The sequence below is a fragment of the Salmo trutta genome, chromosome 20 (genome assembly GCF_901001165.1).
Source record: "Salmo trutta chromosome 20, fSalTru1.1, whole genome shotgun sequence".
Taxonomy (NCBI): domain Eukaryota; kingdom Metazoa; phylum Chordata; class Actinopteri; order Salmoniformes; family Salmonidae; genus Salmo; species Salmo trutta.
Window position 1 is genome coordinate 27,446,018 of NC_042976.1, and position 15,812 is coordinate 27,461,829.

Sequence of the window (15,812 nt, forward strand, 5' to 3'; positions counted from 1 at the left end):
TTGTACTGTAGAGGTCTGCAAACAGGCCCACTTCCTTTGCCAAACACACTTTCAGCCATTAGCCCTGACTGTGGCCCCATGGAGGGAGTAGTGTCTGGGGCAGGGAAACTACCAATTCCTCTGGTCTGGGCCTGGGTCTGAGCCCTCCCACCCAGACAGACTGGAGGGCTGCCAAGAACAGGCAGGGAGAGAAGTGGGGTGGAGAGAGAGGGAGAGAGAGAGAACAGTAAGAGAGGGATTGAGAAGGGAGGATAAGGGAGAGAGGGGCAGGGTGGGGGAGCTGGGAAGGAGAGAAAGGATCATTTACAACAGAAATAAGAGATTTTCACATAAAGAGGGATACAGGAAAAGAAGGAAAGGTGAGGGTATGGATAATGAAAGTGGGACACAAAGTCAGCACGAGAGATGGACAGAGAAAGAAAGAGAAGCCTCCTCCTTGGATTTAGCAATGGAAATGGAGGCAACAGGACAGAGGTGTCATTGTCCTGACTGTGCCATGTGCCCACTGGGTTAGGTAGGGCGGTGGTGGCACTCTGATTTTGTTTTTCTCCCCAATTTCGTGGTATCCAATTGGTAGTTACAGTCTTGTCTTATCTCTGCAACTCCCGTATGGACTCGGGAGAGGTGAAGGTCGAGAGCCTTGCGTCCTCCGAAACACAACCCAACCAAGCCACACAGCTTCTTGACACAATGCCCACTTAACCCGGAAGCCAGCCGCACCAATGTGTCGGAGGAAACACCGTACACCTGGCGACCGTGTCAGCATGCACTGCGCCTGGCCCGCCACAGGAGTCGCTAGTGCGAGATGGGACAAGGACATCCCTGCCGGCCAAACCCTCTCCTAACCCGGACGACGCTGGGCCAATTGGTGGCACTCTGTTATAGGGACTATTTTCTTGGTGACATTGTAACAGCCAGCAGATGTGCCTATAAGCTCAGGCCATGACAACTTCCTGACTAACAGCTTTCATTTTTTCTTTCTTTCACTCTTTCTTCTCACTATTTCGTTTGCTACTTATTTTTCTCTCTCCCTTTCTACATCTCTTGCACCCTGCTTTCTTCTCTCTCTCTCTCTCTCCCTCCCTCTTTTTCTCTCTCCCTTTCTACATCTCTCTCACCCTGCTTTCTTCTCTCTCTCTCTCTCTCTCTCCCTCTTTTTCTCTCTCCCTTTCTACATCTCTCTCACCCTGCTTTCTTCTCTTTCTCTCTCTCCCTCCCTCTTTTTCTCTATCCCTTTCTACATCTCTCTCACCCTGCTTTCTTCTCTCTCTCTCTCTCCCTCCCTCTTTTTCTCTATCCCTTTCTACATCTCTCTCACCCTGCTTTCTTCTCTCTCTCTCTCTCTCTCCCTCCCTCTTTTTCTCTCTCCCTTTCTACATCTCTCTCACCCTGCTTTCTTTTCTTTCTCTCTCTCTCTCTCCCTCTTTTTCTCTCTCCCTTTCTACATCTCTCTCACCCTGCTTTCTTCTCTTTCTCTCTCTCCCTCCCTCTTTTTCTCTATCCCTTTCTACATTTCTCTCACCCTGCTTTCTTCTCTCTCTCTCTCTCTCTCCCTCTTTTTCTCTCTCCCTTTCTACATCTCTCTCACCCTGCTTTCTTCTCTCTCTCTCTCTCTCCCTCTTTTTCTCTCTCCCTTTCTACATCTCTCTCACCCTGCTTTCTTCTCTCTCTCTCTCTCTCCCTCCCTCTTTTTCTCTCTCCCTTTCTACATCTCTCTCACCCTGCTTTCTTCTCTCTCTCTCTTTCTCTCCCTCCCTCTTTTTCTCTCTCCCTTTCTACCTCTCTCTCACCCTGCTTTCTTCTCTCTCGCATTCTCTCTCTCTCTCCCTCCCTCTTTTTCTCTCTCCCTTTCTACATCTCCTTCACCCTTCTTTCTTCTCTCTCTCTCTCTCTCCCTCCCTCTTTTTCTCTCTCCCTTTCTACATCTCTCTCACCCTGCTTTCTTCTCTCTCTCTCTCTCTCTCTCTCCCTCCCTCTTTTTCTCTCTCCCTTTCTACATCTCTCTCACCCTGCTTTCTTCTCTCTCTCTCTCCCTCCCTCTTTTTCTCTATCCCTTTCTACATCTCTCTCACCCTGCTTTCTTCTCTCTCGCATTCTCTCTCCCTCCCTCTTTTTCTCTCTCCCTTTCTACATCTCTCTCACCCTGCTTTCTTCTCTCTCGCATTCTCTCTCTCTCTCCCTCCCTCTTTTTCTCTCTCCCTTTCTACATCTCTCTCACCCTGCTTTCTTCTCTCTCTCTCTCTCTCTCCCTCCCTCTTTTTCTCTCTCCCTTTCTACATCTCTCTCACCCTGCTTTCTTCTCTCTCTCTCTCTCTCCCTCCCTCTTTTTCTCTCTCCCTTTCTACATCTCTCTCACCCTGCTTTCTTCTCTCTCTCCCTCCCTCTTTTTCTCTCTCCCTTTCTACATCTCTCTCACCCTGCTTTCTTCTCTCTCGCATTCTCTCTCTCTCTCCCTCCCTCTTTTTCTCTCTCCCTTTCTACATCTCTCTCACCCTGCTTTCTTCTCTCTCGCATTCTCTCTCTCTCTCTCTCCCTCCCTCTTTTTCTCTCGCTCTCTCTCCCTACCTCTTTCTCATCCTTTCTCTCTTTCACGCTTGATCTCTTTCTCTCTCTCAACCTATTTCGTTCTCTCTTTCCCCTTCTCACCCTCTCTCTCCATTTGTCTTTGTTTTACGTTCCTTTTTGACATGATCTTGAATCTCATGCACTTACGAGATATGGAATGTGCAGCTTTATAATGACATCATACAGGATTCCATTACAGATACGTATATAAGAAAATGACATCTCCAAGAAACAAATACAGATCAATACAAGATGGTATTTTCTCTTGCTTCATTTGGCCAGAGAACCAGACACAAACACCGGTCTGTGGCCATGTCCGAAGTCTGTCTTGCCTACTACTTCCTAAAATGACATACTATGTACTAATCGTACTGCATACTATTTAGAACGTATTGTTTAGTAAAAACGAATGCAGTAAGCAAAAAATGTCAACATACTGTCTCATACATACTGAGAATGTGTAGTCTAATGTGAAATTGCGTTGATTCCCGGCATTCTGTTTTAAAAAAGAAAAATTACAGCTTGTCACCTCTGATAATCAGCTGTTGTCGAACATGTGGGTCTGGAAAGACAATTCCCTTTCTCAATAATGTCCAGTGAATTCTGCTAGCTGAAAAGCCTAAATGAGTATGACGTCCTGGTATTTAAAGCATATTGTAATGAAGACGCTGAGAATCGAGAAGCAGGTGGCACTTTTAATAAACCAACAAACATGGACCAAAACAATATAGTAGTGGCGTCTTAACCTAGACACAGACACAATACTGAGTGGGGAAAGGACCTAAGGGTGTGCCAGATATAGGGGAGGTAATAAGTGAGGTAATGGAGTCCAGGTGTGCCTCATGATGACGTGCAGGTGCGCATAAGGATGGATGCCAGTACTGGTGGTTAGTATACATGTGACGTCGACTACCAGAGGGGAGGAGCGGGAGTAGACGTGACACATACACAAAATATATGTATTTCATTTTCACATACCCAAAATGCTTACTATTTAGAACGCAAGTACAAATATTCAGACACAGCCAATGTGTATGGAACAAAGACTACCAGAGAGCCTATGTGTATGGATGTAATTTTTCTCTGTAACTGTTCCTTATATCACCCTGTTTCCTCATCACAGCTACATACTGGTCACTCCGCTCTCAATCCAATATAAATGCATGGAATAGGAACCAGGTGTTTCAGCTCAGAGGAGGATGAGAAAACACTGTCATGCTCTAGTGTGGTGTCTAATGCACTGCAGGTCATTTCAGTTCACTACTGGTTGCTCAGCAGGGGTTCCCTCCCTAACTCCCATAACTCCTTTAAATTGCACTCGGTGGAGTAAAGGTATGATGAAAGCCTGATTAGTTGGAACTTAGGCTCAAAAGTGTGAAGATCCATATGTAGTTTTTGTAGGATACAGGTCTGTTTCGGGATAATTACAAGTAGACATTTAGAAATGAAGGAGCTGACATTAAAAAAAATAATATTCCTCCAAAATATTATAAAACGTTATAATTAAAACTGCTGTAAAGTATTTTTTCCTCTGGGCTATCCTCAAATGTGTCCCTTAGCCGAGCAGAGAGGTCCTCTCCTCTCTTCTCCTCTCTCTCTGGCCTGGTTTGGACTGGCATTGGCCTGGGTCTGAGTTGTGTGCATAGGCTAGGACAACCCTGGGGAGGCTGGGAGTTGTGTAGAGAAGCAGGGAGGGGAGGGAAATAGGAAACGGGGATGGAGGAGGGAGTTTGGGGGAACATCCCTCTTACCCAGATATTGATGAGATTTTGGCTCCCTTTTATTCATATTCTTACCCTCTCTTGTTCCCTACAGTATGTACAGTACCTTTCCTTCGTGCTCTTTTTTCCCCTCGCTCTCCTTTCCACCCCTCCCCGTTGGAGTTTAATAAGAAACATGTGTCTGAGAGCTATGAATGTTTCATTGGGAGGGGAGTATAGGCATGATGTCATCCATGGTGAGCTAAAGAGAGTCTGTGAGCCATTATGTTTAAACTCCCCTTACACATTTCTGTAGAGGGGTGTATGTATATGGGCATTGGTTTGTTAATTCAAATTATAAACTGGGTGGTTCGAGCACTGAATGCTGATTGGCTGACTGCCGTAGTATATCAGACCGTATACCACGGGTATGACAAAACATTCATTTTTACTGATCTAATTACGATGGTAACCAGTTTATAATAGCAATAAGGCGCCTTGGGGGTTTGTGGTATATGGCCAATATACCACGACTAAGGGCTGTATCCAGGCACTCCGCGTTGCATTGTTTGTAAGAACAGCCTTTAGCTGTGGTGTATTGGCCATATACCACACCCCGTCATGCCTTATTGCTTAAGTATAGCATTGATTAACACTAATCTCACTGACCTTTTACTGTGGTTGCTGTTAGCAATACTGTTGTTTAAAAAGTACTTACAGATTCTGTTGCAGGTGAAAAGAGAGGGAGCAGAGAAGGAGTCGGGGGATGGGTTTTATCCTTGCTTTAAACTGGCTATCAACGTTCTGTATGCTAATGAGTGCAGTGGTGCATCCTGGGAAGGGACTAATGGAGGTTGTAAAGTGACCCCACAACAGGAAGCATCAATCCAACTGCTGACTCAGTGGATCATTACACACAAATGTGCACACGTGGACGCACATGCATATATACACGCAACGAGAAAGTAAACCAGTCGCAGAACTAATCCCATTTTATGAAATTAAACCCCCACTGTGATGTGGGTGTACACTGGTTTCTTCTTACTACGTCACCTCACATTCCATATGCGGTGCTATTATGGTGCTACGTTATACCATACTTCCTGCTCTAATGATCTGTGCTTGCATACGTGCAGGCCGCCAGGGTTTCCGTTAGCCGGCAATTGCTGGCTTTTAGAGTTGTTGTTTTTTAAGCCAATAAATAAAACCGGCCAAGAAATGACCGGGTGAAAAATAAATCCCATTGCAAAATAATGCTTTTTATTCAGTGATGTAAATACTAGTCGATGTAAATACATTTGACCATCATACTTATCGATCTATAGGTCAATTTGCATAATTTAGTGGAATAAAATTGGCCTGTGTGTATTTTCGTTAGTCATCATGTATCATTTATCCAACACAACTATGACACGGGTGCAGCATAGAGAGCCTATTTTGAGCTGGATTTCTCCTGCAGCTCCTCAGCTGGTTGCTGCTGGAATAAAACATGTGCTTTTATAAGCCCATTCATTGGCAACAATTCTGAATGCGATTGTGTTAAAAACAGTTTTGGTGCATGGTTAAAAAAAGCTCGGCCTACTATTGTTATTTCTCAACTGGTAATTGAAGCCTGGCTCTCATTCACCATTCAAGTGCAAGCAACAGGCTATCAGTGCATCTCCCACCACTTTACAATGTGAGCTTGAGGCAAAATGCATTTTGAAAACATACTTAATTGTTTGAAACCTGAATGTTTTTTTTCATATTATTTTTAAATATCTTACTGTGAGGAACTATAATTATAATATATTATCATTTGCAATTGATAATATATTGAGCAGTTGGCCAGGTACTGCTATGCGTGCTAAGGAGCGCGCTCCCTCAACATTATCAGGACAGAGAAACCAGACACATGCTCAGGAGCGCGCTCCCTCAACATTATCAGGACAGAGAAACCAGACACATGCTCAGGAGCGCGCTCCCTCAACATTATCAGGAAAGAGAAACCAGACAGAGTCTCATTGCTCACATTGAACACTCCAAATAAAAGACAATGAAAAAATGATGGTTATTTATTAAATAAACCAAAACTTGTTTCTCACAAGTGTAGTAGGTTGTGAACTCTGCAAAAAAATAAGAAAATCCACTCCTAGAATGAGAACGGTAAATATTAATTATTTATTAATTCATACATGCATTAACATTACTACAGAGATCACCTCTTCACACATCAACACTTGCTATTCATGGGTTGCACGTTTCGTCACAATGAACATTATTATGAATATTGATGCCCCTCAAAGGGTGGCTACTTTGAAGAATCTCAAATATAAAATATATTTAGATTTGTTTAAAAAAAATTGGAGTTACTACATGATTCCATGTGTTATTTCATAATTTTGATGTATTCACTACTTTTCTACAATGTAGAAAATAGTAAAAATAAAGAAACTCTGGAATGAATAGGTGTTTCCAAACTTTTGACTGGTACTATATGTATATTACTTATATGTTTTATATGGGCATACGGTGCCTTCAGAAAGTATTCATACCCCTCGACTTATTCCACATTTTATTACATGACAACCTGAATTCAAAATATATTAAATATTTTTTTCTCACCCATCTACACACAATAACCCATAATGACGAAGTGAAAACATGTTTTTAAACATTTCTGCAAATGTATTGAAAATTAAATACAGCAATATCTAATTTACATAAGTATTCACACCCCTGAGTCATTACATGTTAGAATCACCTTTGGCAGTGAATACAGCTGTGAGTCTTTCTGGGTAAGTCTCTAAGAGCTTTGTAAATCTGGATTGTACAATATTTGCATATTATTCTTTTTTAAATTCTTCAAGATCTGTCAAGTTGGTTGTTGATCATTGCTAGACAGCCATTTTCAAGTCTTGCCATAGAGTTTCAGTATAAGTCAAAACTGTAACTAGGCCACTCAGGAACATTCAATATCGTCTTGGTAAGCAACTCCAGTGTATATTTGACCTTGTGTTTTAGGTTATTGCCCTGCTGAAAGGTGAATATGTCTCCCAGTGTCTGTTGAAAAGCTGACTGTACCAGGTTTTCCTCTAGGATTTTACCTGTGCTTAGCTCTATTCTGTTTCTTTTTATCGTAAAACACTCCCTAGGCCTTGCCAATGACAAGCATGGGGTGCAGGTAGCCTAGTGGTTAGAGTGTTGGACTAGTAACCGAAAGGTTGCAAGATCGGATCCCTGACCTGACAAGGTAAAAATCTGCCGTTCTGCCCCTGAACAAGGCAGTAAACCCACTGTTCCTAGGCCGTCATTGAAAATAAGAATTTGTTCTTAACTGACTTGCCTAGTTAAATAAAAAAAATACCCATAACATGATGCAGCCACCACCATGCTTGAAAATATGAAGAGTGGTATTCTGTGACATGTTGTATTGGATTTGCCCCAAACATAACTATTTGTGTTCAGGACATAAAGTAAAGTTCAGACCTCTCACCCATCCCCACTTTTTCTTCCAGTTTCTGACTTTCTGACTCTTTTTCTGCAGCTGAATTCCTATAATTTCTCCCACTCTCTCCTCTTCTTCTCCCATCACTCTTTTTCTTCCTATGAAGAGTGGCACTCAGTGATGTGTTGTGTTGGATTTGTCCGAAACATAATGCTTTGTATTTTGTATTCAAGACAAAAAGTACATTTCTTGGCCACATTTCTTATAGTTTTACTTTGGTGTTTATTGCAAACAGGATGCATGTTTTGGAATATTCTTATTCTGTACAGGTGTCATTTTTTCCCTTTGTCATTTTAGGTTAGTATTGTGAAGTAACTACAATGTTGTTGATCCATCCTCAGTTTTCTCCTATCACAGGCATTATATATTTAAGTCACCATTGGCCTCATGGTGAAATCCCTGAGAAGTTTTCTTCCTCTCTGGGAACTGAGTTAGGAAGGATGCCTGTATCTTTGTAGTGACTGGGTGTATTGGTACACCATGCAAGGTGTAATTAATCAAATGTATTTAATCATCATTAATAACTTCACCATGCTCAAAGGGATATTCCATGTCTGCTTTTGTTTTATTTTTACCCATCTACCAATAGGTGCCCTTCTTTGCGAGGCATTGGAAAACCTCCAGGTTCTTCGTGGTTGAATCTGTGTCCGTTCCCGGGCAGGGTCACAATCGGTCGTGACCGAGAGTCCCATAGGGCGGCACATAATTGGCCCAGCGCCGTCCGGGTTAGGGTTTGGCTGTGGGGGCTTTACTTGGCTCATCGCGCTCTAGCGACTCCTTGTGGCGGGCCAGGCGCCTGCAGGCTGATACCGGTCGTCAGTTGAACAGTGTTTCCTCCGACACATTGGTGCAGCTGGCTTCCGGGTTAAGCGGGCGGGTGTTAAAAAGGGCGGTTTGGTGTTTCGAGGGATGCTTGACTCGACCTTCGCCTCTCCTGAGCCCGTTGGGGAGTTTCAGCAATGAGACAAGATCGTAATTGGATATCACGAAATTGGGGAGAAAAATATAAAAAAATCCACTGCTTGACTGAGGGACCTTACACATAAATGTACGTGTTGGGTACAAAGATGAGAGTCATTCAAAAATCAGGATAGGTAGGTGTGAGTTATTATTTGACTTGTTAAGCAAATATTTAGTCCTGAATTTATTTAGGCTTGCCAGAACAAAGGGGTTGAATACTTACTGACTCCAGACATTTCAGCTTTTCATTTTTAATAAAAATGTATTACATGGCTTATAGATTGACAGAGAATGGTGGAGAAGAGCTGTGATGTCTGAATACACTTCCCTCATCTGGAGAGAGAGGGAGAGATTTGAAGGAAGGGACTAGCGAGATTGTAGTGCCTCAAAATGTTTAAAGGCTGATCAATACACATTCATAAGCAAATCATTAATCACGCTCAGACAGCTCTGGTTTCCGATTGGCTCAGTTGGGGTTTATTATTGGCCAGTCGTTAATCACACCCAGACAGCTCTTGGCTGCTATTGGCTCAGATTAAAACACAATCTGTCCACGTTATCAGTTCAAATAAACAAAGGCCATTACTTAACCCAATATTTTAAGAGCCTCAGTGTGTGTGTGTGCATGCTTGCATGTGTATGCTAGTTGTGTATATGAATGTATATCTTTCTGATATGACTGTATTCCTAGGTGATGCTTGACCTTCTCCCTGTCAATAGGACAGTAAGACATACGTCTCTCTGAGCCTCGCATCCCCTATCACCATAGAAACTCCCCATTCAGAGCTGGTGGAACAAAAACTGCTCTCTCTTAGCTAAAATGAATGGTGGTCCTGCAGGCGACATTTGGAGAGGTGTAGCTGGAGCTAGACTAAACTAAGCAACAGCAGCACATCCATTCCTCTGCTAGGGTTATCAGAGAGAGAGACTGCAGGTTTGAACAGGCTCATCTCTCTGGTCTCTGGCCATCTGTAGCTAACTGTCTGAATGGACCACTACTCCACCAACCCTCAGGGAAGCATTTGAAGAAGTATTATAGTATGACCTCAGCTGTGTGTTGTGTGGAAGGGGGGATGTGTGAGTATGTTTTAACTTTTACACCAAACAGGGTTGTGTGTTAGTGTGTATTTGTGTGTGTGTGTGTATATGCCTTTCCACCAAATGAACAGACTGGTTGTCTCTCAGGTAAGGGTCAGTAGTTGGTACACTACAACAGGCTGTTTAGCCCCCTCCCCTCTCTCTCTCAGGTAAGGGTCAGTAGTTGGTACACTACAATAGGTTGTATAGCCCCCTCCCCTCTCTCTCAGGTAAGGGTCAGTAGTTAGTACACTACAATAGGCTGTTTAGCCCCCTCCCCTCTCTCTCAGGTAAGGGTCAGTAGTTGGTACACTACAATAGGCTGTTTAGCCCCCTCCCCTCTCTCTCAGGTAAGGGTCAGTAGTTGGTACACTACAATAGGCTGTTTAGCCCCCTCCCCTCTCTCTCTCAGGTAAGGGTCAGTAGTTAGTACACTACAATAGGCTGTTTAGCCCCCTCCCCTCTCTCTCAGGTAAGGGTCAGTAGTTAGTACACTACAATAGGCTGTTTAGCCCCCTCCCCTCTCTCTCAGGTAAGGGTCAGTAGTTGGTACACTACAATAGGCTGTTTAGCCCCCTCCCCTCTCTCTCAGGTAAGGGTCAGTAGTTAGTACACTACAATAGGCTGTTTAGCCCCCTCCCCTCTCTCTCAGGTAAGGGTCAGTAGTTAGTACACTACAATAGGCTGTTTAGCCCCCTCCCCTCTCTCTCAGGTAAGGGTCAGTAGTTAGTACACTACAACAGGCTGTATAGCCCCCTCCCCTCTCTCTCAGGTAAGGGTCAGTAGTTGGTACACTACAATAGGCTGTTTAGCCCCCTCCCCTCTCTCTCTCAGGTAAGGGTCAGTAGTTAGTACACTACAACAGGCTGTATAGCCCCCATATGACCTCCATGTTAGCCTGTCATTAGCTTCCTGAAAGCTGATTGGAGAGATGGCAGGTCACAGGAGCCTTCAGGGATTTCTCCCACATTCCATGACTCACTCACACGCACGCGCTAACACACACACACACACACACACACACACACACACACGGGAGGGAGGAGAGCGAAGACCAGGGGAGCCGAGGAGGGGGTGGGGTAAGAATTACATAGACCATGGGAACGGGCCCAAAGGAAAACACAGCTCAGACTCCAGATGTGGATACACCCTGTTTTAAAACACACACACACTCACACACACATTGAAAATGAGGAGGGAGGGGGTAGTTGGGAGGGCTGTAAAGCTACTCCCAGAGCTGTGCTTGGCAGCTGGTGATTGGCTGGCCTGTTGCTCATGTGAACTGGACTTGGCAAGTATACTGCCCTTGTTTCAGGAAAGACAAAAGCACAGAAATAGAGAAACAACGGAAAGAAAGAGCAAGAGAAACATTTAACAGTATAAAGAGAATGAACAAAACCAAAATGACTGTTAGTGTGTGTTCTGTATGAGGTCATATCTTCTCCACAGGATACATATACCGTTAGTATTTTCCTACTATTCACACACATAGCTTGTGTCCTTGTGGTGACCTAAAATGTATTTACATTAAAGATCATATTGTCCCTAACCCCTAACTCTTAACTTAACCCTAACTGTAACCCAAACCTAACGAACTAACCCCTTACCCTTATGTTATTTCTAACCCTAATTGTAAACCTCAGCCTAAACATTGCCTTTGTCCTCATGGGGATGTGGTAAATGCCCCCACAAGGGAGACATTTTCCTTGTTTAACTATCCTTGTGGGGACTTGTGGGGATTTTCGGTCCCCACAGGGATAGAAGAACCAACCCACACACACACTTTTAATGATGCCATCACGAATCGGTACACTACACTCGAGTTCCCGAGTAGCGCAACGGTCTAAGGCACTGCATCTCAGTGCTAGAGGTGTCACTACAGACACCCTGGTTTGAATCCAGGCTGTATCACAACCGGCTGTGATTGGGAGTCCCATAGGGTGGCGCACAATTGGCCTAGGTTTGGCCGTTGTAGGCCGTCATTGTAAATAAGAATTTGTTCTTAACTGCCTTATTACTAATATAAGAATTGTCCCTATCGCCACATTGTGTTGGCTAAGGTTTTTACTACAGGCCACTTCCTATTTACACTATGTCGTTTCTTGAGGTGAGCATGACGTAGTTGACATGGTAACTAACAGCTGCCACAAACAGGAATGAGTGTGAGAGACCTTCACTCAGGTAGAGATAGAGAGAACCTGTCTGTGCTCTGTTGGAAGGGAACTGCCTTGGCCCCATTTAAGGACAATTACCCGTTGTCATGGCAATGAGATAGCCACCGTGTCTTCTGGGAGTTTGTAACAAAAATTGTGCCCCGCTAGAGAGGCAGTCATCAGCGTGCATGTTTGTATATTTGTTGCACCTATTAGGCCAGTAATACCACATATCAGTTCAATTAGTACAGTATTATCACTAACAGGTTCAACAAATATAGCCCCTTTACAAGGCACGGCTGTAAATATGTTAAGGAGCCAGCGATTCTTTCCCTTCCCACAACATTTTACCATAATTCACAGTATGTTGCTGTGAATATACAGCAAAACAGGTAATACAGTGCGGCAGGGTAGCCTAGTGGTTAGAGTGTTGGACTAGTAACCGAAAGGTTGCAAGTTCAAATCCCCGAGCTGACAAGGTACAAATCTGTCGTTCTGCCCCTGAGACAAGGCAGTTTACCCACTGTTCCTAGGCCGTCATTGAAAATAAGATTTTGTTCTTAACTGACTTGCCTAGTTAAATAAAGGTAAAGTAAAATTGTACAGCAGTGTAGTTGAATGCCGTTGAGCCCCCATAATGCATTGCTCTTTACAGTACTGTATGTTAATTTATAATTACAGTAGATAGCTGTAAATTCACAAGCAATTTGCGTGTGTGTGCGTGTTTGCTGAATGCTTTGTTGTGGTTCCTGAGGGGTTCTGAGTTATGCTGTCTCTTTCATGTGATTGCATCAGCGAAACTGATAGTATCCTGATAGGGAGTGTGATAGGAGCCCAATGAACCTCACCCTACATGTGAAACCACCAATTCTATTCTGAAGAACACTGGCTCTTCTGAGAATGGGGCAACAGTGGCGCCTTGTGTCTGAGATATGTAAATGCTGTATTTTGTCCTGTGTTTGTGTGTGCGTGTGTCCGTGCATATATTACAAAATACAACTGCAAATGACCCTAAAGACCAATGTATCAAAATAAAATATACGTTTTGCAAAGTATTGTACTTAATTACTACACATGTATTTTGTAGAACAGCAACAACATTCTCATCAACGGTTACAGAAACTTCTTACTTTCTTTGACTGTGATATGTTGTTGTTTATATACACCTTAGTTGAATGCGTTTTCACTCTGGATAAGATCATCTGCTAAATTACCAAAATGTATATGTGAAAATTAACAACTACAAAACACACTGGGTATTGTCATTGGCCTTGTTTTGGGCTGGAGATAATTGGAGTAATACTCAGCATTCTTTGAAATTATACATTTTTACAAATACATATATTTAGTTAGCTATAAAGAAATAGGATACAAATTACAGCTTTCCAAGGTATCTTCTTACAAAATACATTGGAATGTAGTTAAGCCCAGTGCAATACAACATACAGAACTCAGTAATTAAAATACATGTAACAGAAATACTACCCATCTGTGTGTGTGTTTGTGCTGACAGTGTGCTCATGTGCCAAAGCTGTGTGTTTGTTTTCAGCAATAACAACGTGTGTTCTCTTTCCTCAGGAGGTGCAGAGTAAGAGTAAGGTGTGTGCCAATGTGTTTTGTGGAGCAGGAAGAGAGTGTGTCGTCACTGAGAAGAGAGAGCCCAGCTGCTTGTGTATAGAGGTGAGGCGTGTGTGTGAGTGTGTGTGTTCATTATCGGGACCACAAGTCACCAGAATGTCCTGACAAGGTAGGAAACCAAGAAAAATTTTGAAAAGTCAGGACCTTTTCATGTGACTTGCATCAACAGTAATGTGTAATTGTCTGCATATTTTCCAATCCCCCATATTATTTTAAGTATAAACAGTACCAGTCAGAAGTTTGGACACACCTACTCATTCAAGGGTTTTTCTTTATTTTACTATTTTCTACATTGTATAATAATAATAGTGAAGACATCAAAACTATGAAATAACACATATGGAATCATGTAGTAACCAAAAAAAGTGTTAAACAAATCAAAATATATTTTATATTTGAGATTCTTCAAAGTAGCCACCCTTTGCCTTGATGACAGCTTTGCACACTCTTGGCATTCTCTCAACCAGTTTCATGTGGTATTCACCTGGAATGCATTTTAATTAACAGGTGTGCCTTAAAAGTTAATTTGTGGAATATTTTTCTTTCTTAATGCGTTTGAGCCGATCAGTTGTGTTGTGACAAGGTAGGGATGGTATACAGACGATAGCCCTACTATGGCAAGAACAGCTCAAATAAGCAATGAGAAACGACAGTCCATCATTACTTTAAGACATGAAGGTCAGTCAATCCAGAAAATTTCAAGAAGTTTTAAAGTTTCTACAAGTGCAGTGGCAAATACCATCAAGCGCTATGATGAAACTGGCTCTCATGAGGACCGCCACAGGAAAGGAAGACCCAGAGTTACCTCTGCTGCAGAGGATAAGTTCATTAGAGTTACCAGCCTCAGAAATTGCAGCCCAAATAAATGCTTCAGAGTTCAAGTAACAGACACATCTCAACATCAACTGTTCAAAGGAGACTGCATGAATCAGGCCTTATTACTGAAAAGAAACAAAAAGGCAAGATGGCGGCGACAGAGAGGGCCTCCTCACTTCTAATCCTTAGGAAACTTTGCAGTATTTTGTTTTTTATGTATTATTTCTTACATTGTTAGTCCATAAAATCTTAAGTGTTATTACATACAGCCGGGAAGAACTATTGGATATCAGAGTGACGTCACCTTACCAGCACTACGACCAGGAATACGACTTTCCCTAAGCGGATCCTTTGTCCGAAACACCCAGGGCATTTGAACTGATTCCAGAGGGTGACCCAAAACAATGTCGCTGCAGAAGAGGAAGATGGAGTGGCCTTCTGGTCAGACTTCAGAGGCACGCACACCACCCACCGCTTAGGAGTATATTACTCGCTAATGTCCATTCTCTAGATAACAAGGTAGACGAAATTAGGGCAAGGGTTGCTTTCCAGAGAAACATCAGGGATTGTAACTGTAACGGTCGTCGTATGTAATGGACCAAGGTGCAGCGGGAAAATGTATACTCATCTTCTTATTTATTATAAAAGAAGGAAAAAACTAAAAGAAACACGAAAACAAAAACGAACGAACGACACTAAACAGTCCCGTCAGGTGCTACATACACTAAACAGGAAATAACTACCCACAATTCCCATTACCAAAACACCCCTATACATAGGACCTTCAATCAGAGGCAACGAGGAACAGCTGCCTCCAATTGAAGGCCAAAATCAATAAACTAAACATAGTCTAGTCGTTCTAGTTCTAGAACATAGAAATATACTAACATAGAACATTAACCAAAACCCCGGAACACTCTAAACAAACACCCCTCTACATAAACACATAGCCCAACAAACCCCGAAACATTCTAAACAAATACCCCCTGCCACATCCTGACCAAACTATAACAACAAATAACCCCTTTACTGGTCAGGACGTGACAGTACCCCCCCCCCCCAAAGGTGCAGACCCCGGATGCACCTCACACAAAAAATAAACACAAAAATAAACCCCCCAACTAAAGGGAGGGAAGGGAGGGTGGCTACTGTCACCGACGGTTCCCGTGCTACACCCCCACTCCCCAATTCTCCTACTGTGGAGGTGGCTCAGGCTCTGGCCTTAGTCCCCCACCTAACCTGTCCACCCCCGCTGAATACCTCGGGCTGAAGCGCGTCGCTGTAGACCTCGGGCTGAAGCGCGTCGCTGTAGACCTCGGGCTGAAGCGCATCTCTGGCTGCGCCGATTCCGGACTGTAGGGCGACTCTGGCTGCGCCGGTTCCGGACTGTAGGGCGACTCTGGCTGCGCCGGTTCC

At 43.3% G+C, this 15,812-nt stretch overlaps 1 protein-coding gene across 1 annotated transcript in view; it reads left to right on the forward strand.

The window, feature by feature from the left end:
* The window catches only part of LOC115155813 (follistatin-related protein 1), a 58,417-nt gene that overhangs the window by 12,067 nt on the left and 30,538 nt on the right, over positions 1-15,812 (forward strand). Inside the window, exon 3 of the mRNA XM_029702780.1 lies at positions 13,521-13,622. Coding sequence (XP_029558640.1) covers positions 13,521-13,622 — 102 coding nt within the window. The remainder of the gene's footprint in view (positions 1-13,520; positions 13,623-15,812) is intronic.